A 27,455-nucleotide genomic window follows, 5' to 3' on the forward strand; every position below is an offset into this window, starting at 1 on the left:
TTCTATCCAAAGCTTCAAAACACATACATATCCAGGTACTCCACAGACTAGAACTTGAAAGCCAACATTATGTGAGTATGCGAAAGCCAAGATTTTTTCTGGACAACATAAAGCTCCATGCTGTGTTCCACTCATCGGTAATACATCCTACGAGAACAGCAGAGTTCTGATGAATAAAATAAGATCTGTGTGTCCTTCTGGATTAACAGGAGAGAGCAGATTAGCAGCACTGTTCCGCCTTGTGCTGATTTTTATCCATTTCTATGAAGTTCATGAGATCTAAGGAAGAATGGCATCAGGTCTGTTTGAAAATGGCACACTGCCTATATAAGATAAATCCCACAAATCACCTTAAGACCCAGTCAGTTTAATATAAAATGTTTTTAATTGTTTTTGAAAACATTTAAAAAACAATTTTTGAGCACTTTCAATAAAAAAAGAGAACTGAAATGCTACTGCAATATTCAACTACCGTAGTTTCAGCAGGTACAACAGACAACAAAACACTGGGGAAATCTGACTTTTTGCACTAAATGAAAACATGAAACAGGGCTTGTTTTTTGTCATTTATGGTGTAGTAAAGCACATTATAGTACAAGACTATTATATGAACCTCAGATGCACTGCACAAAAAAAAAAAAAACACAAAACTTTCCTTCTTTTCAGTTCAAAAGTCAGTGCTTATTGCAATTATATGCAAAATTATTTACTTCATGAAGTCTTATCATGATAAACAGTATGAAAAATGTTTTAAACATGAAAACAATGAAAATAATTTGAGAAAAGAACATATTCAACAATAAGCAGAATTAGTAAACATAAAAAAGTAAATAACTTGTGAATAACTATGCTTGCCTGGTTAACACTGAACCAGTTTTAATACAGCCAAGAAAAAAAAAAGTGGTTACAGGAATACCTAGTACTGTACAAGATAAGTCAATAACACTCATGCACATTTTGTGATCATGTATTAACATGGTGAGGCAAACTAAACTTAATTCTTCCTGCTGTAATATTCTCATGTAAGAGAATAAGAAATAGAAATATCTCATTGAGATCAATGCACATTGCTACATAAGACAATTTTATCTGTCACTTTGATGACATTTTGTCTTTTCATAATGAAACACATTTAAAAAGTTTAATCTGTGGACTGTATTGGTTGCATTTATCCTAAGAGATGTGCCTACCACAGGTTCAACAAATTTAGTGCAATATATGAACCCCAGAAAGTTTGCTGGACGAATTCAACCAAATTTAAAGTGTTTGCTGCAATACTGTACAGAGGGTTAAAAATCCTCCAGTCTTTATATTTTTATAAAAAAAGATTTCCATTATTTTTATATTAGTAGGAAGCTAATAATGTAAACAAGGGATTAGAATGGCCTCAAAATCTCCTTTTCAGAGTATCTCATATAGAAAGGCTCCCATCATTTGTTAACAGAAATCACACAGTTTCCTTTGGGTATTGCATACTTTGGTGTGCAGTAGTGCTGTGTCTCAATGTACAGTGAAGAAACAACTAGCATCAGGAAAAAATATCTAACAGATCATTAAATCAAAATAACAGCAAACACACACAAATGCCAATAACTAAGACATACCAATATCTAAACCTCTGAGCCAACCCTAGCACCGTTTATTTATCAAAATATAAGTTTAATACCCTACCTTGCAAATTTATTGAACAATGAAACCTTATTAAATTAAACCCTTCATCACATTTGTTAGATATTCATTGATTGTAGTCTTCTGACTGGCTTACTGATTAAGGTAAAGGAAAGCTTAGCTAGCTAAGTTCAAGGTAGCACGGCAATGGTTTAATGTCAGCTTTAAAAACTTCATGGCAATTTTTAAATCTATTTGAGAGTAATCCTCAACTCACTCAAATGGAGCTGTCAACTAGTGAGCAGATTTGTATCAACAAGAAATTCATAAATAATTATTCATAAAACAAAACGGGAGCCATACAGAGAAACATTTTAAAACACATCCTGAGTGCTTCTTTTGCAAATGTGGTTATCACAATAAATAAATTAAGCATGTAATAAAATGCTCCTCTTCTTCAAGTACTATTGATATCCCCTTTGTTTTATCAGCAACATAAAGATTCGTGGCTTCAGACCTCCGGTGGTGAAATGCTTGTTTTTTTTTATGTTATCTCCCTCTGGTTTACTTGTTTTTCAAAGGGATCCCATGATCAACTTGTATTACTATATTCAGCAGTGAAGGAGTCAGTCACTAAATTGAGAACTTAGGAATATTATAATTAAAAACTTCAAACAAAATCTTAAATAGAATTTTAATATATGCATGTAGCCGTTGTGATGAAACTAAGGAAATGCTTTTATTTTCCTTCTACATTCCCCTATCTCAACTACCAAATAATAAAACATAAAGTATTTTTCTAACACGCTGGTATTTATTCTATGAAATTGCAATATCTGGAGTTATTTGCTTGTGTGTGTGTGTCTGTGCGTGCACGCATACGTACATGCATGTCTCTGTGTGTGTGCTGGCTCCATATTAAAAATTAAATTTTAAAATAAGACTAATGCAAGGTCACAAATATAAATGGCTACTAGTTCTTTCTTTAAAAAATTTTAGTGCAGCTTTTGCTTTCCTTAAATTAATATTTAATTTTCCACTATTTTCTCCTATTTAAGCCCTTCAAAATGCAGGTGCAAATGGTACTGAAGTCCCAGAAAGTCCTACAGAGATTTTTTCATTCTACAGTAGCTCTATGCTTCAAGCCTAAATACCGATAATAACCTGAATATTATCCCTGTTTCAAGGAAGACCTTCTTGTCTACAGTTTACCTTAGCTATGATTTCATGTCTAAAAGATAATGCCAACAACAACAAAAAATAGCCTATACCTAAAATCAATGGTTTCCTCTACATTCTGTGCAGATCAACTGATGAAATTAAAATGAACTTACACAAAATAAAGATCTAGACTGCTCTTGTAAAAGCTGGTTAGTCAATTGTTTACTAGCAAACAAAGTGATTAAATGGGGGAACATTACAAAGTTTAAAACCTAATACTTGCTCTTCTACAGCCTACTGTCTTCAGAAACTTGTTAAGAACTGAGGCGAGTCTAACCATTTCCTACTGAAGAAGAAACCACTTCTGCAGCAAACTCTTTTAAAATGTCACAATTAATAGTAAGTGTTTCTGCTGCGGGAGGCACTTCCATTAAGACAAATACAATACATATGTCTTTAGATACAGTGTGCTACATATTATAAAACACTATTTAACCCAACATTTCAACAGTAGGATGGTCCTTGCTTTCTATCCACTCAAAACCTGATGAAGTCATAGAGCTCATGGATTCACTGCAAATTTGTTGAAATAACGGGTCATTCTTTAATTCTTCCAGTGTAGCTTCATCATCTTGTCCCTGCTGACGACCTGGATCAAACAGTAGGTTTGGGTCTAAAGTGTTCAAATCGTTGATGCTGCCTGAGAGCTCAGAAGACAACCTGATATCACTAGAAAAATCAGACGCAGTATTAGTGAGATCAGGTGCTACCTGACCTACCAGCTGCTGGTTGGTTTGCAAGCTGTCTCCACTCAACAGGTCTTTAACAGTGCTATTGAAATCTAATTGCTGCTCTCCGATTTCTGATTGTGCTTGATTATCTCCAGGAGAAAAACTGATCTGATCGGTGCTATTACTTTTAGTGAGGTAAGATGGTGTTTGGAATTCATAAACAGAAGTGCTGGAATCGATCATATTCTGCGGATTGGCACTAGGAAAAACAGTGGAAGTTTCCAAAATCTGAGTGAGATTCATCCGGGCTGTGTAATTGGAGGGCAGGTTGTTCATGCCCAAACCTCTCACTGCATCATCATTGTCAGAATCAAGTTTACTCAACAAAACATTGGTTATTTTTTTACTGTTTGTTTGCTTCTGAAGAGCATTCGGGAAGGCTGTCTGCATCATGACTGTCAATGGAACTGACTGGCTTCTTTGAGCTATGTTGTTGGCACATGCATCTGTGTGAACATTTGTGAAAACGTGAACTTCTGGGGTTACTGGACTTCCAAAGGGGGTCACATTAGATCGGGGGATATTAGATACTGGATACAGGGTGCTTCCACTAAGGTTACGTTGGCGATGAACAGCAGGGCTCACACTCCGGCATCTGAAGTTGCTGCTGGCAGATGAATTAGTTCCTTTATTATCAAGAGGCGCAGGGACTGCAAAACCCTCCTGTTTGTTGGTGTTATTTACAGTGGCACCTTGATGCTGCACAGGAGAGACAGGAGTCAAACGACCGAAATGAGTGTCATGATGTCTGGATTGAGACTGGTAAGACTGTCCAGGCACAGCAAAAGCATGAGGTTTCCTGAAACGGTCTTCCACTAGTTCCTGATAGCTTGGGAGAATGCCATGGCCAGAAACTGATGAATTACTAACCCCACTATACCCATTATTCATCCATTCAAGCTTGGTTTTGTCAGGGTGTGTGGCCATGGGTCTTTGCATCGGTTTCACAGGACTACTTGAGATAATGCTGGCATCATGATACGCCATACTGGAGCTTATTGGGGTAAATGCAAATGGATTTCTGCATTCAACAGGGCTGGGAGGGACACTACTGCTGCAGTTAGAATGTGGAGTACCAATGGGTGTGTGTCGGCTACTTCCTAAAGCACTATCCACAGGTGTGGTCTGGGCTAGCCTGGAGCAAGGGCTCTCCCGTGACAGACTCTGAGACCCAGGAATCATTTCTGATGTTGGGGTTGGGGTTGGGGTTGGGGTTGGGGTTGGGGTAGGAGTGGGTGTAGGTGTGTGGATCGGAGTGCCATTGCTGTGGATTGGATGATAGAAGTGGGTACTGGAGGCATGAGATGACATTGGAGCTCCTGGAGTTACTGACTGACTCTGAAGGGTCATTCCCAAACAGTTACCGTAAGAATGAGAGTTGTTCATTGATATCTGCTGCTCCATAAGCACCAGCTCTTCCACAATACTATCCTGTGTCAGCTCATCATCAAAAGGAAAGTAGCTTTCATTTGTTTGGGAAACAGAAGGCTCAAACTCTTTCAGTTCAGACTGTAGAGGTAACTGATCTGAAGACTGTGCTTGTATTTGATTCAAAGAAGATTCTTGTATCTGGCTATGCAGCTGCTGGGTATATGTGTCCTGTGGCATTCCTTCTAATTCCCAAACAGACTTCTCTAAGTCATTGATATCAGAGTGCTCAGGAATTGTCATAACACTGATATCTTGCTGTTGTTCACAGCCGGCAGATATAAACTCAGAATCCTTACTGACCTGCTGCCATTCATTTGAACTAAAGCTGCCTTCTGGTTTTGAATCATTGTCCAAAAGAAAGACATTCCCTTCAAGTTTTACTTTTATATCTGGAGATGATGATGGTGTTTGCTGTTCTGAAGCTGAATCACTGGCAATGAGAGCAGAAGAATTCAAGGGTCGATTTGCCGCTATGTGCGAATTGACATTTATTGATACCTTGCCAGGAATCTGAGCACCGGCTGATGAACTTTCTATTTTCCCTGAATGTGGAACCTTTTGGTCCTTCTCAACACTGCCTGGTTTCTGACCTTCTATGATAACTGCAGAAAGCTGTTCCACAATTGGTTTCTTTATGGGAGGCACCTGGGACTCTTGCAATGCAGAAGACAGTCGCTTTCTTGGACTTTTAGTGCATAATTTAGGGTCTTTATTTATTGAGTCACCATTAGCTGGTGAGCTGGTGCTGGTGAAAGTTAAGTTCTGAGTGGCAACTGAGAGGGTGACAGTGCTTGGATTATTGCCTGTTGAAGTGCCTGGCTGAGTTTCATTACAGCGACTTTTACATTTGGTCCTCTGGTCACAGACCTTAGTTGCTTTTACTTCAGTGACACCTTCATTTGAAGGTTTTTGCACTATTCCATCTGTATTACTTTTCTGCCCCAAAAGGGCACTAGGTGTTGTTTTGGGAGCTTTAGTCCCATCAGAGTTCTCTTGGCACTGTACAGGATGCTCATCTGATGATGTTTCCGGTTCCATTTTGACTTCTACAGCAGATGCTCCCCCGGTGCTGCTGGTCCTGGATCCAGGAGACTGAAGCGAAACAACAGAACCATTCTTGATCTGTGGAATGGTCCTTGACTCTTCTGTTGTTCCTGTAGCACTGTTTACTGAGGCAGAATGTTTAAGAGGGGCACTACTGTTGCTGGGCGTGAGGGATATTGCTGTCATTTTCACCACATTTAGAGAACTCATGTGTGAAGTGGGTACAACAGCAGTTTTGATGGGACTGCTAGTAAAGAGGACAGTAGTTGGGGAGCGAATGGTGAGTGCACTGGTGTTGGCTGGTTTAGGTAAGATCTGAGGGTAGCGGTGCCGGGCAGAACGATCCCCACCAGGACTGGCTGGAACGTTCTGAGGAGTCTTTGGTGCCTGTTTCACAGACTGCATGTGCTGAGTGACCACCTGTACATTGAGGGGAAGAACTTTGCCGTCAGAAGAACTCATTGGACTTGGTGAAGTTACCAACTGCCTGGTCCTCTGGACCTGTTTAAAAGGTAGAAAACAAAAAAGTCAGATTTAACAAGTCTGCGATAGAAACAGTAATTCACATATTTGTATAGTATTAAGCCATTTTATAAATGTAATGCTAAAAAGAAAAAAAAGTTCCTCTGTTAGACAAGAGTTCTTTTCTATCTATCTATCTATCTATCTATCTATCTATCTATCTATCTATCTATCTAGATATTTACAGATATATGTTAGACCAGGTTCTATACAATCAGACACAAATATTACAAAAATTGCAATGCAGCGCAATATAGTCATAAAATATTAAGTTACAAAATATTAAATATAAAAACATTAAGATATTTTCAATAACAAGACTAAAAACTCACATTTGTGATGAATATTTGCCAAAGTAATCATTTTTAAGAAGGTTATAGGAAGAGAAGATAAAATCTTGAAAAACCATGCAACTATAAAGGTATCTACCTCTGGGCCAAGAAAGTGACTCGCTCATTGGGGGACTGTCATAATGTCATTGGACATTAGTAATTAAAAACCACTGTGGATACAGTCTCAGATAAAACTACTGTCTCCCCAAGTTTGTTCTACAGTGAATAGCATATGAGTGTGGTTACCAGGTAGATCATGTTTTAATGACATGATGATAATGATAAGAAAAACAAAGATAAAAGATCTCCTTAATGATATCATCAACAATAACATAAAATACCACTTTGTTTCAGAATGATGCCCTCCCATTTTAAAAGCCCCTTCATCATAACCTCAGTTGTGTGAGATAGGAAAGGAGACTATAACCTCTGTTTGTTAATAAGGAAACAGATTCAGAACAGCTGAGAGACTTGTCCAAGGTCCTATGTCCAGCAAGCCACAGCAATAGGTCTATATTAAGGTGCTATCAATATGCTTTACCACTCTGCTCCGTCTGAATGTTAAAAAGAAGAAAAGTTTAAACCAAAAAAAGTTTGCACTTGATCATCCTGGCTTAGCTCGGGCTGAAACAATTCTGAAAATGACTCCTCTCTTACATAAAGCTCTGACTGGTTGTGTGTGTGTACTGTGCACGTCTTAAATCTCTGTATTTTCACTTGTGTTCACTCTACAGCTTGCTTTGTCAAAATCAACATCGTATATTGTGAATAATAAACAACCGACAGGGCGCCTGGGTGGCTCCATCAGTTAGGTGTCGGACTCTTGATCTCGGCTCACGCCACGATCTCAGGGTTGTGGGATTGAGCCCCAGATCAGGCTCCATGCTGAGGAGGAAGTCTGCTTGAGATTCTCTCTCTCTCCATCTGCCCCTCCCCCTGTCCATGCTCTCTCTCTCAAACAAATAAGTAAAATCTTTAAAAGACAACTGACTGAAGCTGAATCTATCTGTGCTCACAAAATGAATCTGTAACTGAATCTATACCTATTCTTGCCTCCTTCTCATGTGTCGCTTTTAACTAAACAAATGATCTCCCACCATCCCAGTGAGGTCTAACGCTTATTTATTTAATGGTATTACCGGAATGGGACTAGGGACAGCTGCCACAACGATACCAATAGGCTGAGGAGACAGGATTGCTGGATTTCCATTAGAAAGATTAGTCACTCCATTGGTTGTAGCGCCTTCTGGTTTTTTGCCTGAGGATTCTCCTGGCAAAGGGGACTGCAGTTTCTGTTCTTGCTGCTTCTTCTGAATTTTCCGTTGCAATTGCTGTTTAGCATCAATAGGAGAAGGCAAAGTCTTCACTTGAGGCTGAAAAGAATTACTCTCAGCTGTAGGTATAAAAGCAGACGCCTGGGTAATTCCTTTAATTCCTGAAAATAAACAGAAAAGGAAGCTAAAATACTCCGTTTCATAGAAGGCAGTCACAACTCAATTTCTTTGACTATGTAGCCACCTACTGGACAAAGCAACCAAAACCCAGCAAATTTTAACTCACAATCTCTTTATAAAGCCTAAGTGTTAGACTTTCAGTTTAAAAACATTTGTCAATATGGTTTTAATTGACATCTTAATATCTGGTTCAACTCAGGTGACCATTTCAGTTAAATCAGCAATAACAGATGGAGATTTTGAAAAGAGAAGTAGCTATGTTATAAACATGCAGAAATTAAGATAAATAAATACCAAGGGAGCATGTTTCACATCTTATCAAATGTCAGAAATTTCCTTCCCCAATTCTCTAATTAGAAATGCATGCATTTTCATGATTTAAATATTCAGCTCACCAGGGGCGTTCAATAAATATTTGCTGAAATCATTCATATTTAGAAAAAATGTGTATAGGGAAAACAAGCGTTTAATTCTACCAGAAATTCACAAAAAGAGGTATTATTTTAACTGCTACTATACAATTATTACAGTAATGACACAGGAGTAATAAAGCAGAGCTTCTGCATAAAACTGAGGTTAAGGTATTTTGAAACAGTGTCACTGAGAAAACTTTTTAAAGCAGTAATAAGAGAAACACTGAGAAAAAAGGAATGATAAATTAAGCAAGAGGTAAATTTTAAGTTAAGAACAATTGATGATATAATACAATCAATTTTTAAAACAGCTCATTTCACATTTAGGATATAGCATTATGATCATTACAGAGGAAGCTGTGGCTGGCAAAAACAGTGGAGAGGAAAGGGGAGGACCACACCATCCTCCTGGTACACCCTTTCCCCGGCCCAATTTCTGCTTTTCATCAACAACTTGCGGAGGGGGGACAGGAAGGAGAGAAGTAGTGACTTAAACTCTTTCCCGCACACTCACTCCTCAATAATCCCTCATCTTTTGACCCCCTTTTGATCACCTAAGTACCATTTTCTCTCTTCAAATCCAGCTCAAACTGTACTGCTCCCTCCTGGCCCCCAGCCTGGGCTTTGGCTTCTCAGCACCTGCACCCGAAAGCCTCTGCCAATGGCTCAAAGCTCAGCTGTCTCTCTCTTGCCAGGATTTCTGGACAGGAATGATTTCCAAGCAGCTGACTTACAAAAGGACATTTGTAACACAACCTGTTCTTAATATGGAGACTATATTTATAAAAAACCAAATTCACCTTCAAAGGATGAAGATTAATCACCAAAGGTATTAAAAAAAATACGGCAGTGGTTTGAGAACAAAATTTTAAGAGTCTAAAAATGTTTTGAGTAATGATATAATTGATAAATTACTTAACACTTTCACAAAGTGAAATGTTTATATATGAAATTTTTAGTATTTTTGTTTAAAAAACACACCTCTCTTTACACTTATGCTTTAAAAATTCATTCATCCCATCATTCACCACTTCTTTCAGTCAGACTTTGTGAGCCATGTGGAAAATAAGATGGAGATGTTTCTTTTCCCATGATACCTCCTAAGTCCTCAGCTTGTTCAAGTACTAATCTGGGTGTCAGCAGGGGTAAGAGAAAGAGAACACAGGAAGCTGAAGAGGCCCTATCTTTTAAAACCTCATTTTTGCCAGAAGATAAGAAGACAGCATGATGTAATGCAGTTAACCTGGTCTTTTGAGACCAATGAACTGGAATTCAAATCCTGGTCCCACTGTTTATCTGGCCATGGACAAATTACTTAACCTCCGTAAGCCTGTTTTCTGATCTGTAAAATGGAAGTTAATACCACCTGTCTCACAGGACTGCTGGGGGGAGAAATGAGGAAATATATGCAATCTACCCAGCTAGATAAGGCTACCCAAGCACTCTTCTGTTCATGTGTAAGTGTAAGTGAACAGATTTAAGTCATACAGTTTACAATCTAGACAAAGAAAATCATGACAAAGTTTTGATAAGAGATTATTTTGCTGAAGTGAGGCCTCAACTGACAATACGATGAAAGAATAGAACAATTTTATACCCCCCAAATACGTAAAGCTTCTGATAAGTATAAAATGGAAAGAAAAATAATTGTTAAAATTATTAAGATTAAAAAAAGTGAAGTTATTTAAGAAAAGTGAAGTTATTTAAGAAACTATAATTCTGGCTGGGAGAAATCTATTATAGATTTTAAATTATTTACATTTAATAATCAGAATCATCATCTCTGGAAAACAAGTTTCACATAAATACATTTTTCACAGAAATTATAATTTCTTACACTAATAATACAACTTACTTATTCTTCCTTAGGTTTATAAGGTATGACTGAAATGAGACATTTAAAAAACTGCAACAGAACAGGTACTTTACACAGCTACTAATTTAGGAGGGAGTTGTTTATTCCAATACTGTCAATTCCTAAACCTATCAAATGAAAAAATCCTTATTTGAACAAAAATATTCATTTGTATATTTTAAAAAAATCACTCTTGCTATTTTATAATAATGCTTCATATAGTTTGCTTTTTGTGACACTAAGGTACCTCTCACATTATCCAAAGATCATTTTATTTATAATTATTAGTTTCTAATAGGAAGCTAGCAAGTCATTTTAAAAATTTAATCTTATCTAAAATTTATTAATTTACACACACATATATTTAAAAGTACATATACACATATTCTTTAAATTTTAAAATAGCACCGGAAAAATTAATGAAATACCAACTGGGAAATCTTAAAGTTTCATGTTTCAGCAGAGCAATATACTAAAGAAAAACTACAGCTTTAAGCTTTATAATGAAATGACTATAATTATCACTATTTTTCTTGGCTCAACAAACCCATCTGAACTTAGAGTTAAGTGAAGTGAGGGTAAACTCATAAACACTAAAAAGACAAAGAAGTTCTCTGGCGAAACTCTACTTTTGCTACGAACTCTAAAATGCAGTAACACCTCTGTCCTTTTTAGCTTGTTAATGGTAATTTTGTACCTGGTGGTGCTGCTGCCATTACTGTTAGAGCTGCCATCGACTTGGTGCCTATATAATGACTTTTTACAAGGAAGCGGGCTAATTCCAAGACTGTGTCAAATGGCTGGCTTAACACTTTCTGGGCCCATTCACACACAAGACGGCAAGCAGAAGAGATAACTTCCTCATCAATATTTTGAAGCTGCCCAGAAGGTTCAGTTCCTTCCAACTAAACAAAGGAAAAAGGAAAAGTTAACTTAGAAAGTTCAGAGAAATATAAACTGAAGCACAGCGAAGACATGTATTCTTAATTAGAAGATGTAATCTAGATCTGTCGGGTCAAAGTTGTATAAAATGCCCTGTTGGCGGGCATAGAAGAGCCGCGCAAATAAGAGGCCGCACCACCGGGCCAGGGCACAGCCGCCAGGAGCACTGGGACTGTAACACCGAAATGGTCGTGAAACATATATGAAGGCTAAGGGATATTAGGAATCTTTCTAAAAGACTTTTCTGACATCAATAAAACAAACTATGCCACTAGCTGTATTTTCTCTTCTTTGTACTTTTGGCCACCTCAAGTCTTTTGTACACCTAGGTGGTATTAGATAAATATATAAGTAAATCAAAAAGAAAAAAAAAAAGACATTCATACTATATTACTCCACAACTTAATTTTTCCTCTTGACTATATATATATACACATATATATATATATATATAGTCAAAATACATCATGGATATATTTAGATTCTAGTTAGACCTATGTGCCTCCTAATTTCGCGAGCCATGTTGACGTAAGTCAGATATGCTAAAATTTTTCAGCCACTGTTAAATTTTTTGTCTCATTTATTTTGTAAAAGGCATAGTTCCTGGTCCCTGGTTTTACCCAAATGAGACAATGCAGTATGCATTTCAATGTTGATATTAAAGTATAATTCTACTTATTAAAAAGAAAAGGCAGAATTCTTACCCCATCTCCAGTTTTGTGAAAATCAAGATTGGGCAGTGTTGGCATATGAACAAAGGCTTTTTTCCTCAGTCCACTGTAGCAATATGTAATAAACAGTTAAGGTCTAAAGCATTCTAAATTAAAGGAACTGCTTATATGTAATTAGCATTTGAGAAGTAACCATATATAAGAATAAAATCAGCACGAGATAACATCTACTTTCAGAGTTTTTCAGTAAGAGAAACCTCAATATTATAAATTCAGGACACTTTCACTCTTTTGAAACTAGAAGAGTCTTTGTAGAATGTTACCGTCTTAAATGAAACAAAATGATTCTCATCTGTTATACATTTTATGAATAAATGTTCCTAATAAGGCTGTGCCAACCACCAGTAACAAACAGGTCAGGAGGAAAGGAATATCCAGATGGAAACCTGGCACAGCACAGGGAAACTTTAGCCCAGGGCACTGGGACAAAAACAACTCCTAAGAGTGTCACAAGGGCTTTAACCTTTTCAGTTCTTTTTCCACTGAAACACACAGGATTATCACCTGTAACATGCCAAAGACCCATCAAGACAGTTTTGCTTGTACTCAGAGAATGAGGATGGGTCACGCAACAAGTGAGCAGAGAGCACCTGAAGCTGTTTTAGAAAAGCAGTGTCTCCTTCCTCCCCCTTTCCTCTCATCTCCTCCATGAAGCAGGTTTCTGGGCTTTGAAAAAGGCCAAGGGCTAAGTAAGGAGAAATAATGTTTTTCTAATATAAAGACCCTTTATTTTACAATCTTCTTCCAAGAGTCAGAAGGACTTTAATAAATTCTTTATTTTCATTTCCTTCTGTTTGCTACTAAGTATGTCTGTCATAAGAGGGACCTTTCCTATGCTCTGGCTTTAATTTTAATACAGGCTTTAAATGGTTGGCTGAAAAAATACTTTAAAGAGAATATAATCTTCCAGGACAAGTTCCACAGGAATTTTTCCTGAATGGTGTATATTTTGCCAAGGAGATCCCAATGTTTCTAAATTACAGGAAGAAGACAGCTAACCTCTTTCTCCACTTTTACGGATATGATTTACAAGAGCTGCACTGTGGCCTATCTCAGTTAATTCTTATTGTTAAAAGGAGATCAGGCCATTAAGAACACACATTACAGTCACAGAATATGGTGAAATCTATCATAATCCTAAAACCACTATTTATTATTTCTCTTGCAGTTTGATATATAGCCAGGAAAATAATGTTTGCAGTTATTCTAAGAACTTTGAGTCGTTTATACTTGTTGACTTAAATTTACTTCTAAATATAGTTGCTAGTTGAACTACAACAGCAGATGTTCTAAGTGATTACTAAAAACCATTCCGGTGAAGGATATTTAGATTTGCCTCTTGTGCCCAGACGACGTGCCTTCATGTTTGGAAAGACATTTTTCATGATCTTTCCAAAGTCAGCAGCACTTAATGGATGGTAACCAAGATTGTCACAATAGCTCCTGCAAAAGAAGGAGGGACCAATTTAGAGCAACACAAATCAGAGTCACACAGGACAGTGCTATTGCAATACAATTTGACCACTTTACCAAAATTCGAAACCACATCCTCAAGTCATTCACCACAAATTTCACTGATCATAATTCTTTGGAGACTAATTCAGGTTTAGTTAGCTTGTTTCATCCTCAGGATATATAGTACCACTGCTTTCAAGAGCATCCAAAAAACTCACTGTAAGAGATACCTGCAGTGCAAAGTTTTCCAATTAGAACCCAACCCTGCACTCTGAGATGAGCATATTCAGCTCAACCAGTAGGGCTCTACATTTCCACATATGTATCAAATTCATGTACTGAGATAATTTCCAATATACGCACATTATGCAAGTCAGACAGCAGAAACAAAACTGTATGGTTTAAAGTAGAAACATGATATATTAGGCCTAAAAGGGACTTCAGGGATCTATACCAACAGTCTCATTTTACTGATAAGGGAAAAAAATGAAGGCACAGAGAGAGATTCCAAAGGTCCAGTGTTCTTCCTTCACCTCCACCACTTCTATTATTGCCAGGAAAAAGTACTTTGTAAAGCAGTAACTTCAAGTGGGAACAGGGAAACAAGCCAAGTCTTAACTGCCACTGGAATCAGGTGTTCTGTTTTTCTCTCGATCTGCAGTCATAGGGAAAAAGCCAATTCCTCCTCTACCAGTTCAGAGGCAAGCCAAGGCCACATCTCATCCTGGCTACCAAGGCCTTCCTCAGTAATTGCTGGCCTTTGGGAGAACCACTACCTGAGAAACACCAAGGAGGAAGTCAGAGGAATTCCAGGGGAATCCAATCACATTTCCCCACCTCGCCTCTTATTTCAGCATTGACCAGAGTAGCTTCTTAATAATGTCATGCAGTGGGGAGCCAAAAGGAGATTTAGGAAGAAGAAACAAAGGAAAACAACTGGAAGGCCTGGGGCTATAATGGTAACTGGAACTTCAGTTCTTGTAGACTGCTGAATATACTAGCTGTTGCTAAAACATTATAAAACATCATATATACTTATATATATATTTATATTACATTGTATTATATATGTGATAGAAATATATATAAGTATATATTTATATCATATAATACATTCCTGAAATGACCTGAATTTAAGAAGTCAAATTGGGTGAGGCTTAGGAGGAGGTAGGGACCCTCGGGAGCCTTAACAGAGACACTAGGGACAGGTTTTGGAGACAACGGTATTATTCTTGATTGTGCCCTTCCTATACGCACACCAAATTCCACATACTTCTGGTGGGGGTGTGGGGAGAGAGGAAAGGAGCTAACATGTATTGAGAATTCCTTTACAGGAAGTATTAGATTAAATATGTCATATTTAACTTGAGACTACATGTAATACTCCGAGTGATTCAGGGGTCAAGGTTTAAGGTACAAAGTGAAGAGGTGACTATTTTCCAGTGCTGACAATTTAAATGAATTCTATCAAATCATAACCATTTCAGTAGCAAGTTAAGTCAGTCATTTTTATGGTTTAAATCAGCAGAGAAGGAAAATGTAAATGAAGTTGTTCTGCACCTCAGAGACTTGACACGTTCCCTCTACCTGGAAAAACTACTTTTCTTATTCTTCAAGTCCCAGCTGAAATGTTATTTCAGAAGTGTTTCTAACAACTACCCTATCTAAAGCAGTGCCCTCCTGTGACACCCTCATAGTATTTACCTATCAGTGTACTCTGTTTTTCTCTTCTCATGACGTATAGTAATTATGTAACAGCCAATTTACTTGTCTGTCTCTTCCATTAGGCTGTATGTTCACCCAGGGCAGAGACTCTAACTATCTGGTTCACCACTGTACTGTCAGCATTAAGAACAAGAGATTTAAGAGTCACATTAAGTTTTAATATGACATTAAGTATGTCACACTTAAAACAAGAAACTTTAGGGGGGCGCCTGGGTGGCACAGCGGTTAAGCGTCTGCCTTCGGCTCAGGGCGTGATCCCGGCGTTATGGGATCGAGCCCCACATCAGGCTCCTCTGCTATGAGCCTGCTTCTTCCTCTCCCACTCCCCCTGCTTGTGTTCCCTCTCTTGCTGGCTGTCTCTATCTCTGTCGAATAAATAAATAAAATCTTTAAAAAACAAACAAAAAAAACCACCCAAGAAACTTTAAACACATAAGGCAATAAAGAAAACACTGGCCACTGGGCTCCTATGACAGTACTGGCCTATGTATGGGCCTAAAAAAACTGACACCAAATAAAGAGAAGCAGGGCAATGAGTCTAATGAGAAATGTAATATATCCATCCTATTCTCTCTCTGGGATTTAGGTTTTAATGTTTTTTCATTACACTAGTACACCAAAATTTTTTACTTTGGCAAAAGGGATGTCTGAAAGATTGGCAAAGTTAAGTATCAAGAGAATCAAATGCAAAATTTGCTTGTTAAATCCTGAGCGTGATTTCAGAATGTGAAATGTTTTTTGATTCTTATTTATTCCATTAAAAGAGAGGGATTCTGGGGTGCCTGGTGGGTTCAATTGGTAAAGCATGTGACTCTTGATCTTGATGTCATGAGTCTGAGCCCCACATTGTGTGTAGAGATTACTTAAAAAAAAAAAAAAATTTTTTTTTTTTTTTTTTTAAATAAGGACATGTAAAAGAGAAGAATCCCCCTTTTGGAAGAATGATTTTTTTTTTTTTTTTTACAACGACCTTATCTGTAATATATTCTTTAGTGGATAAGTATAAAAAGTACCTTGTAGACATATAAACAGCTCAAGTTATTCCTCCTAAAAAAATAGTAGGCAATGTTAAGAATAAAACTGCTTATGATTCAAAATTCTATACTTTGACATCTTACATGTCAAAGAGAAAACAGAGTCCCAAATTAAAAGCAACCATACTGGAGCAGGTCCCCAATTTCTTTAATTTTATGAAATCTCAGAACTGGCAATGATTTCAGAAGCAGTACAGCTGAACTTCCTGACGGACGTGGAAATGGCCATACTCCTAAATAATGGGTTACATCAATGTGAACACTTCTCCTGATAAGGCTCTATATTGTAAGATGGCCTATTCAATTTTTAGTGGTTCTAATTTTCAAAGAAAAAGGATTTCATTATTAAGCCCATTCTCCACTGGGACGATACAGATACTCAATGATTTTGTTTTAATCTGAGGAAATATTTTTAGGTTACCTATTCATAATTTTGAAACCAGTGCTATGTAACAAGCTATAGATTATTCCAGGTCATGTGGAGATCTTGGTTAGTTTACAACTGGTTTTCCTGGTTCAAAACTTAAACTGTACGTTGACCAAGCAACATATAATGTCAGTTATGATCAGAACGGCTAAAATTAACAAGTCAGGAAACAACAGATATTGGCAAGGATGCGGAGAAAGGGGAACCCTCTTATCCTGTTGGTGGGAATGCAAACTTGTGTAGCCACTCTGGAAAACTGTATGGAGGTTCCTCAAAAAGTTAAAAATAGAAATATGCTACAATTCAGCAATTACACTAGGTATTTATCCAAAGGATAAAAAATAGTGATTTGAAGGGCACATGCACCCCAATGTTTATAGCAGCACTATCCACAATAGCCGAAACATGGAAAGAGCCCAAATGCCCATCAACTGATGAATGGATAAAGATGTGGTGTGCATACACACTCACACACACACACACACACTCTGAAATATTACTCAGTGATCAAAAAGAATGAAATCTTGCCATTTGCAATGATGTGGATGGAACTAGAATGTATATGCTAAGTGAAGTAAGTCGGAAAAAGACAAATACCATTGATTTCACACATATATGGAATTTAAGAAAACAGATGAACGTAGGGGAAGGGAAGAAAAAATAAGATAAAGAAAGAGTGGGGCAAACCACAAGAGACTTTTTTTTTTTTTAAGATTTTATTTATTTATTCAACAGAGATAGAGACAGCCAGCGAGAGAGGGAACACAAGCAGGGGGAGTGGGAGAACAAGAAGCAGGCTCATAGCGGAGGAGCCTGATGTGGGGCTCAATCCCAGAACGCCGGGATCACGCCCTGAGCCGAAGGCAGACGCTTAACCGCTGTGCCACCCAGGCGCCCCAAACCACAAGAGACTCTTAACTGTAGAAAACAAACTGAGGGTTGCTGGAGGGGAGGTAACGGGGGTGGGGTAACTGGGTGATAGGTATGTGATGTAATGAGCACTGGGTGTTATAGGCATCTAATGAGTCACTAAATTCTACATCTGAAACTAATACTCCACTATATGCGGACTACTTGAATTTAAATAAAATCTTGAAAGAAAAAAAAAAAAGATACGGTGTCAGTTAACACCTAACTCAGTGTCAGATTATATTTACCCAAGACTTAAAAAACAGGAAGGAACAATGGTCCGTTCACAGAATAATCAACATTCTAATGTCATTCTTAAAATGAGATCTCTTGTTTTTTTTTTTATCATTCTTTTTTTTACAGTACACTTTCAAGACTTTGAAATTAAGCCTAACTCTCAACATGATCATCAACACATCACTCAAAATCTTTGGTAGCAAGTCAATCTTTAATGTTTATTCATGCCACTTACAAATTAACTGTAAAAGTTAAACATTGCTTAAAGTTACAAACACATAAACAGAAGTCATAAAAGACTAGGGCAAAAATAGAGCCTTAGGCTACCTTACCATACCTGGACATTTCTGAGTGGTCTGTATGCATCACATTATTTAATTCTCCCAGTGACCTTGAGGCAGGTATATATGTATTTTTTATCGTGCAGAGTTGTTTTTATACTCCTCTGAGACACTAAGTCTCAAACCATTAAAGAGGAGCTCCTGTTTTCTTATAGATGTAAAAAAAATGGCCATAGCATAATTTATATGAAAACATGCACACAAATTTCACTACATGTAAAATGTACAAGCATTATTTATACTGCTGGAATTCAATAAATGTCAATTGATGAGGACAGTGATACAACAGTCTCTAAGATGCACTCGGGCTGTCTCGCTGCAATAGCCCATGACTACCTATAAAGTATGATGCAAAAAGGTCATCCTGCACTACCAGGTAGAAAATCAAGGAAGACAGCATTACATGTGTATAAAATGTCATAAAGTAGAACTACTTTTACTTATATGAACATAGACATATTCTGGGTAGCAAAAATCTGAAATGGCATAGTGTCAGCCATGGATGGCTACAATTCATGGCATACTACTGTCTTCATGCATGATTTCTAGATCCATACCTTTGATCCCCTTCACCCACTCCCCACAACCCCTGCCTTTTGCGACCACCAGTCAGTTCTCTTTATCTATGAACTATTTATTTTTTAAATTTTTTAGATTCCACATGAGAGATCATATAGTATTTGGCTTTCTTTGTCTTACTTCACTTAGCATAATGCCTACAAGATCCATCCATATTGTCTGAACTGGCAAGATTTCACTTGTTTCTTTGATGAATAATATTTGTGTGTGTGTGTGTGTGTGTGTGTGTGTGTGTGTGTACACCAGAATTTCTTCAGCCATTCATCCATCAACGGACAGTTAGGTTGTTTCCGTATCTCAGCTATTGTAATAGTGTGATGAACATGGGGTTGCGTGTATCATTTTGAATTAGTGTTTTCATTTTTGGATTAAGTACCCAGAAGCAGAATTGCTGGATCATATAGTAGTTCTATTTTTAACGTTTTGAGGAATCTCTGTATTTTTTTCCATAGAGGCTGCCTGCACCAATTTACATTCCCTTTTTTCCCCATTACCTCACCAACGCTTGTTGTTTCTTGTCCTTTTGATAACAGCCATTCTAACAGGTGTGAGGTGACAGACCTCATTTTGGTTTTGATCTGCATTTCCCTGGTGATTAATGATATTGAGCAACTTCTCATGTATCTGTTGGCCATCTGTGTGTCTTCTTGGGAAAAATGTCTGCTTAGATCCGCCCATTTTAAAAAATCAGTTTGCTTTTTGCTATTGAGTTGTATGAGTTCTTTATATATTTTGGGTATTTTCCCCTTATAGGATATATGATTTGCAAATATTTTCTCACATTCAGTAGGGTTGCCCTTTTATTATGTTGAGCTTCCTCTGTCGCACAGAAGAATTTTAGTTTGATGTAGTCAAACGATTGTTTATTTTTCCTTTCGTTGCTTTTACTTTTGTGTCAGATTTTTTTAAAAAATCACCAAGACCTATATCAAGGAGCTTACTGCCTGTGTTTTCTTTTAGGAGTTTCATGTCTTACATTCAAGCTGCTAATTAATTTTGAGTTGGTTTTGTATATGGTCTAAGATAACAGTCCAGTTTCACTCTTCGGCACATGGTTGTCCTGTTTTCCAACTGTCCTTACCCCATTGTCTATTCTTAGCTTCTTCTGTCATAAATTAATTGCCCATATATGCACGGGTTTATTTCTGAGCTCTCTACTCTGTTCCACTGATCTGTGTGTCTGTTTTTATGCCAATACCATATTGTTTTAATTACTAGACTTTTAACAGCGTTTGAAATCAGGAAGTGTGATGCCTTCAACTTTGTTCTTCTTTTTCAAGACTGTTTTGGCTATTTGGGATCTCTTGTGGTTCCATACAAATTTTAGGATTCTTTGTTCTATTTCTATGAAAAATGCCATTAGAAATTTAATAGGGATTGCATCACATATGTAGATTGTTCTGGATATAGACATTTTAATAATATTATTTCTTCCAATCCATGAGCATGGAATATCTTTCCATTTGTTTGTGTCTTAATTTTTTCCTTAATGTTTTATAGTTTATAGTATACAGGTCTTTCAACCTCCTTAGCTAAATTTATTCCTAGGTATTTATTCTTTCTGATACAATCATAAATGAGACTGTTTTCTTAAGTTCTTTCTGTAAATTAGTGTATAGAAACACAACAGATTTTTGTGTATTGATTTTATATCCTGCAACATTACTGAATTCGTTTATTAGTTCTAACAGCTCACCGATGGAGTCTTTAGGGTTTTTGATATATAATATCACATCATCTGCAAACTGTTTTACTTCTTCTTTTTCAAATTGGATGCTTTTAATTTCTTTTTCTTGCCTAATTGCTCTGGCTAGGACTTCCAATACTATGCTGAATAAAAGTACCAAGAGTGGGCATACATGTCTTATTCCTGATCTTACAGTATGATGTTAGCTGTGAGCTTGTCATATATGGCCTTTATTATGTTGAGGCATGTTCCTTCTATACCCACTTTGTTGAGGGTTTTTAATCATGAATGGATGTTGAATTCTGTCAAATGCTTATACTGCATTTACGGAGTCAATCATGATTTTTATCCCTCAGTTTGTTAATGTGGCATATCACATGTCGATTGATTTGCAGATGCTAAACCATCCTTGCATTCCCTGGAATAAATTATTGATAGGTGTGTACTTACTGCCATCTTGTTAATTGTTTTCTGGCCGTTTTTGTAGTTCCTCTCTGTTCTTTTCTTCTTCCCTCATGCTCTTTGTGGCTTCATGGCTTTCTTTAGTACTATGTTTATACTGCTTTCTCTTTATCATAGGAGTATTTACTACAGGTTTTAGCTTAGTGGTTACCAGAAGGCTTACATATAACAACTTATCTCTACAGTAGTCTATTTTAAGTTCATAACAACTTATGTTTGATCACATTTTAAAGCTCAACATCTTTACTCTTCCCCTTCCATGTTTTATGTTTTTATATCTATCTTATGTATCCCTTAATTATTATAATCATAGTTATTTTTACTTTTGTCTTCTACACTTCACACTAACTTTGTGATTATTTCACTACCTTTAGTATATATTTGCCTCTCCAGTGAGATTTACCCTTTCACATGTTTTCTTGTTACTAGTGTCTTTTCTTTTCCACGTAAAGAAGTCCCTTTAACATGATTTAGTGGTGATGAACTCCTTTAGTTTTTGTTTCCTGGAAATCTCTTTATCTTTCCTTCACATTTCAATGATAACTTTGTGAAGTAGGGTGTTTTTGGTTAGAAATATTTTTCTTTTAGCACATTGAATATATTCTGCCACTCTCTTCTGGCCTGCAGATTTTCTGCCAATGAATCCGATGATAGCCTTATGGGGTGGGGGAGGTTCCCTTTGTATGTAACAAGTTACTTTTCTTTTGCTGCTTTAAAAATTCTCTCCTTATCTTTAAAAAACTTAATTATAATGTATCTTGGTGTGGGTCTATGAGTTCATCTTAATTTGAACTCTCTGGGTTTCCAGGATCTGGGTATCTGTTTCCTCCTTACGTTAGGGAGGTTTTCAGCCATTATTTCTTCAAATAAGAAATTTCCCCTTTTTCTAGCTCTTTTCTTCTGTGACTCCTCTGATGTGAATGTTAGTGTACTGATTTTGTCCAGTAAGTCCCTTAAGGTATCACTGTCTCATTCTTTTTTGTATTTGCTGCTCTGATTAAGTTCTATTGCCTTATCTTCAAGCTCACTGATCTTTTCTTCTGCTTTGTTTAGTCTGTTGTTGAACCCTTCTAGTGTATTTTTCAGTTTGCTTATGGTATTCTTCAACTCTGTTACTTCTATTTGGTACTTTCTTACATTTCCCATCTCTTTGTTGAAGTTCTCACAATGTTCATCCATTCTCCCCCCAAGTTCAGTGAGCATCTTTATGACCATTACTTCAACTCTTTATCAGGTAAATTACTTAAGTCTGTTTCATTCAAGTTTTTCTTTTTCTGAGGTTTTAGCTTGTTCTTCCATTTGGAACATATTCCTCTTTTTCATTTTGCTCTACTCTGTGTTGGTTTCTATACATTAGATAAAACAGCCAACTCCCCCCCTGTCTTGAAGGAGTAGTTTCATGTAGGTGAGCCTTGTTGTTCAACCCTGCCCTACCTCTTGGCTATCTCAAACTTTTGTGCTTGTCCAAGTAGTCTGTTATATTTTTAATAGGTCCCAGTAGGTAAGTATATGCCAAGACCTGTTAGTGTCCCAAAAAGGAGGATTTCAACACCTAGAATCAAGCTAATGGGAAGCCAGATCCTCAGGTAGCAGCTTTTAAAAGTATGCAAACATATATAATCCTATGGGACTACAAGTGTAGCCCCACTGGCCATCAGAGCCAGCAATCTGGAGGTGTCTTTTGGGTGACAAATGTAAAAATTAGGGCTCCTGATGAGTCTGCAACCTCTCTTCTGAAAGATAGTGGTGAGCTGGAGCAAGACAGAGGGAGACTGTGGTGTCCACAGCCTGAATTCTTTGAGACCAGCTCCACAGACCTCTAAATGTAGGCCAAACCTGAATCTGCCCCCTCAGATCAAAGCTCCAGGACAAGCAAAGAAGCCTCCTACATAAAAAGGCTGGGAAGTGTGCTGTCTGTGTAGTGCCTTAGAAGTGGAAGCCTTCCAAGAACTATCTCTTCATTTGCCACAGTTCTGTGAGACCCAGGAATGCAAGACCCCTGGACATCAGAACCAGATGATCAACAGGTATCCTCTGGGTGGCAGATCCAAAAACGGAGGCACTAGACATAAAAGCCAAGGTGCCAGACGTGTAAAAATTCCCTCAGGGAGACACTGGCACTCTGAAGCACAGCAGAGGGAAAATGCAAAGATAGTGCCTGCCCTCAGATCTCTGAAAAGGATTACAGTTAACCTTAGATGCATATTTAATTAGAAGCTATTCCCTAGGATGCAGCCATAATTAGCTAATAGGTCTCCTCAGAAAGACCTAGCCTCTTGTTATGCCCTGGGGCTAGCAGTTGTTTAAGAATTCTTTTTCCATCGATGACAGTCCTTTGGGACCCACGAGTGTTAGGCCCCACTGGCCACCAGATCCAGGTGATGTGGAGGTATTCCCTGGCAGCAGCTATAAAAGTCAGAGCACCGGGAAAGGGTATAAGTTCATTTCTGGGTGACGCTGATTATTACAGTCCCGTGGGACCAGGAATGCAGCTTCCTGGCCTCGAGAGGCAGGTGATCAAGAGGCATCCCATGAAAAGCAGATGCAAAAATCAGAACATCAAATGTGTATAAAAGGTCCCTCCCAGGAAACACTGGTGGTCTGGAGCATGGCAAAGAGAGGGTGCGAAGATGGTGTCTACTAGTCTTTGTCCCTATATACTGTTTCAGCGGGATCTGTTAAATTAGATGCCTGCCCCTCAGGCAGATGCTCTAATACAAGCACGTAAGCCTCCCTCACTTTAAGCAGTCTGCTGCCTCTGAGTACAGGCTTTGTGTGGGTAAGTCCAAACGTGTCCTTAAAAGCTGTGTCTCAGATTACTAGTCTTGTGGATCTTGAGACATGAGCCCTGTTGGTTTTCAAACCTAAGATGTTTTGGGAACTTACCTCTTAGAGGTTTAAATCTTAAAAGTTGGGGTGCCCAATGTGGGGTTCAACCCCCTTGCTCCTTATGGAGGAGCTCAGGGTTTTGAGTTCCCTCCTGATTACGGGTTGCCAGACTGAGAGTGGGGTTTATGGGCAGGCAGACTGTGTCCTAGCCTCTCCTATCCACTTCAGTGTGGTTTTCTTCTCACTTGCCTCATGTGTAATCATCCCTCAGCCAGTCTTTAGTTTTTTTAAGAAGAATATTTTCCATATTAGGTGAGGAAGTGAGTTCAGGAGCTTCCTACATCACTATCATGAACTGTTCTCCTCAGGCATTTTTATTATACACATAGCCAAGTGTATAGAGAGCTTGCATAGAGAGGTGAATCTGAAAAGAATTTAGTTATCCAACCTAACCCACTCATCTTACAGATAAGAAACTATTGCTAATTAGTGGCTATAAGCAAACTGAATGATTGGAAGGCAACCAAAATTATATCATTACATTTCCCCCCAATATTTATAAAGAGAAGAATTTTTTTTTAACTTTTTTTTAAAGTAATCTCTACACCCAACGTGGGGCTCAAACTCACAACCCCAAGAGCAAGAATTGCATGCTCTACTGACTGAGCCAGCCAGGAGACCCTAAAGAATTTATTAGAAATTATTAATTTTAGGGGTGCCTGAGTGGAACAGTCAGTTAAGCATCTGACTCCTGTTTCGGATCGGGTTGTGATCTCAGGGTTGTGGGATCAGCAGAGTCCGCTTGGGGCTCTCTCTCCCTCTGCCCCTCCCCCCAAAATAAATAAAATAAATCTTTAAACAAAAGGAAAAAATTATTAGTTTTCTTACTAAAAGCCTTCTTTATAAGAGCCACGCTATTATTTTGGTGAGGCTTAACATTCATGTATTACAGATGTTAACAAATAGTATGGGAATTTAGAGAGGTCTCAAAGACATGGCAGAATTATATTCCCTTAAAAGTTTAATCAAACAATACATTTACTAGGTAATCTGGAAGACAAATGATACAAAAATAATATGGTCAAACATCTAATTAGTTTGACCCTTTGAAAAGTGGAACAGTTATTGAAATTCTCTAATATTTTTCAGGTGCAATTAGCTCTTGAGACTCTCGAGAGAAAACTCTTTGAAAGTGCCTAATCTTGATCATAAACAGATCTGATTTTTCTTATTGTTTCACATTCTGGGCAGAACAATATTACACAGCTAAGTCTGAGGCATAGCTGAAGTCCACTGAGCTCTGGCATTTGGAGAGAAAACTTAAAGAGAACACTGGAGAGTGCACAGCATAACTATGTGATGGTTTGGTGTCTCAGAGGACAGAAGAGCTGGAAAAACACAGCGTAAGTTTGTTAGGTCAGTTACGGTGTTTTTTAGCCTAAACCCTAGAGAGAAATTTAGACTTGTTAGTAATACTATTAAGCCAAGTTTAGACTAAGATAAAATATCACTTTTGAAATTCAGGCCATCTTATTTTTGTGGTTAGCAATTAATACAGAAACAATATATCTGAAAAAGTACTTTGTTTGAAGTCAACAAAATTAATTTTAAAAGAGTTAAATTATAATATAAGTAAACATCATGTATGACCTTATTAACCAGGTGTTTCCTTCCAGTTTGCCTTTCCTTTTCCAAGGAATTATTACCTGTGATTTTAATTCTTTTTTTTTTTTTAAAGATTTATTTATTTTAAAGAAAAGGAGAGAGCACCTACGTGCACAGGGGCAGGGGCAGAGGGAGAGGGAATCTCGAGCAGACTCCCTACTGAGTGCGCAGCCTGATCTCATGACCCTGAGATCATGACCTGAGACGAAATCAAGAGAATGAAATCAACCAACTAAGCCACCCAGGCTCCCCAATTATTACACATGATTTTATGTAATAATCCTAAGAAAAAAAAGGAATTTGTGTCCATAACTATTTAATCATTGTAAAAGAGTTAGTATTTGGGGCGCCTGGATGGCTCAGTTGGTTAAGCGTCTGCCTTCCGCTCAGGTCATGATCTCGGGGTCCTGGGATCGAGTCCCACATGCATCTCCCTGCTCAGTGGGGAGTCTGCTTCTTCCTTTCCCCCTGGCCCACCCCCACCCCACTCATGCTCCTTCTCTCAAATAAATAAATAAAATCTTTAAAAAAAGTTAATATTTCTTTGATTATTTCTTAAAGGCTTGATTTCTTACTATTGCCTACGAGAGCCATTTAAAACAACTATCTTTTTGGTCAATTTGGATTGTATCTTTTTAAAAAATGACTATATAAATAAAAAAATATATATATATATGTATGTTGATTACACTCTGTATGTAATGCTAACTTTTTTGGTACCCTTACTTTTATTTTTCAATTACTTCAGTTCTTTATTTTAAATTAACCTAACATAAAATGTTCAGATTATATGAATATAGATAGTAACTGCTTATAGTTTAAGAATGAACATAAAAACTGAAGCAGCAGGCCTTGGCTCAATGAATTCCTAATTAACTATCTCTTTTCTCTCAATTCCCATCCAAATCCAATTTTACTATACTAATAGTTCTTCAATAGTTTCAAACATTTCTGAAATAATGTTAGTTAAGAGGATAAGTTCAGACAGGAACAAGGTTATCTATATTAAAAAAAAAAACCCTATAAACCAATAAGCTCCAATATCATTTTGATAATCATACCATTTTGTAGGAACAAAGAGGTAATGATGATTTGCAAGGGTAGTTAATTAGTGAGTGGTTCTTTATACCACTGATGAGCCAAGCAGTTTTATATAATGGGTATTTAATACGTACTGAATGGCGGCATTGCAAAATCTTCAAAAGTCTCCTTTTTCTTCTTCTTCTTTTTTTTTTAAAGATTTATTTATTGGAGAAAGGGGCTCTCACACAAGTGAAGGGAGGGGCAGAGGGAAAGAATCGCAAGCAGACTCCCTGCTGACACAGGGCTAGATCTCAACAACCCTGAGATCATGACATGATTGGAAATCAAGAAATGGCTGCTTAACTGACTGAACCACCCAAGTGCCCCAAGGCTCCTTTTCCTTCCTTCCTTTCTTTTCCTTTCCTTTTTTTAAAAAAAGATTTTATTTATTTATTTGGGGAGGGGAGTAGAGGGTATGAGCATGAGCAGAGGCCCCAACATGGGGCTGGATCATAGGGTCCTGGGATCATAACCTGAGCTGAAGGCAGATGCTTAACCAACTGAGCCACCTAGGCATCTCCCCAAGGCTCCTTTTTAAGAATACTTATCAGTTCCCAATTAGATTTGCTGCATAAAATCTCATATCAATACACACACAAAGATATAATATGTACAGTATGGCATTCTTCTAAAAACTATGTCAGCAGAAAATAAGTGAGATATGTTTAATCTGCCTTTAATGCTTACATAGGAGGGAAAAATGGACAAAGATTTAAATACATTCTCAACAAGAGCATA

At 37.5% G+C, this 27,455-nt stretch overlaps 1 protein-coding gene across 4 annotated transcripts in view; it reads right to left on the reverse strand.

The window, feature by feature from the left end:
• Positions 1-366: 366 nt before the first annotated feature.
• The window catches only part of RFX7 (regulatory factor X7), a 128,770-nt gene continuing 101,681 nt past the window's right edge, over positions 367-27,455 (reverse strand). For all 4 annotated transcript variants that reach the window (XM_057306135.1, XM_057306138.1, XM_057306137.1 and 1 more), the window contains 5 exons: positions 13,607-13,727; positions 12,258-12,338; positions 11,309-11,516; positions 8,029-8,324; positions 367-6,536 (listed from right to left, as the gene is read on the reverse strand). In XM_057306135.1, coding sequence (XP_057162118.1) covers positions 3,261-6,536; positions 8,029-8,324; positions 11,309-11,516; positions 12,258-12,338; positions 13,607-13,727 — 3,982 coding nt within the window. In that variant the 3' untranslated portion in view covers positions 367-3,260. The remainder of the gene's footprint in view (positions 6,537-8,028; positions 8,325-11,308; positions 11,517-12,257; positions 12,339-13,606; positions 13,728-27,455) is intronic.

This window comes from Ursus arctos, unplaced genomic scaffold (genome assembly GCF_023065955.2).
Source record: "Ursus arctos isolate Adak ecotype North America unplaced genomic scaffold, UrsArc2.0 scaffold_36, whole genome shotgun sequence".
NCBI lineage: Eukaryota > Metazoa > Chordata > Mammalia > Carnivora > Ursidae > Ursus > Ursus arctos.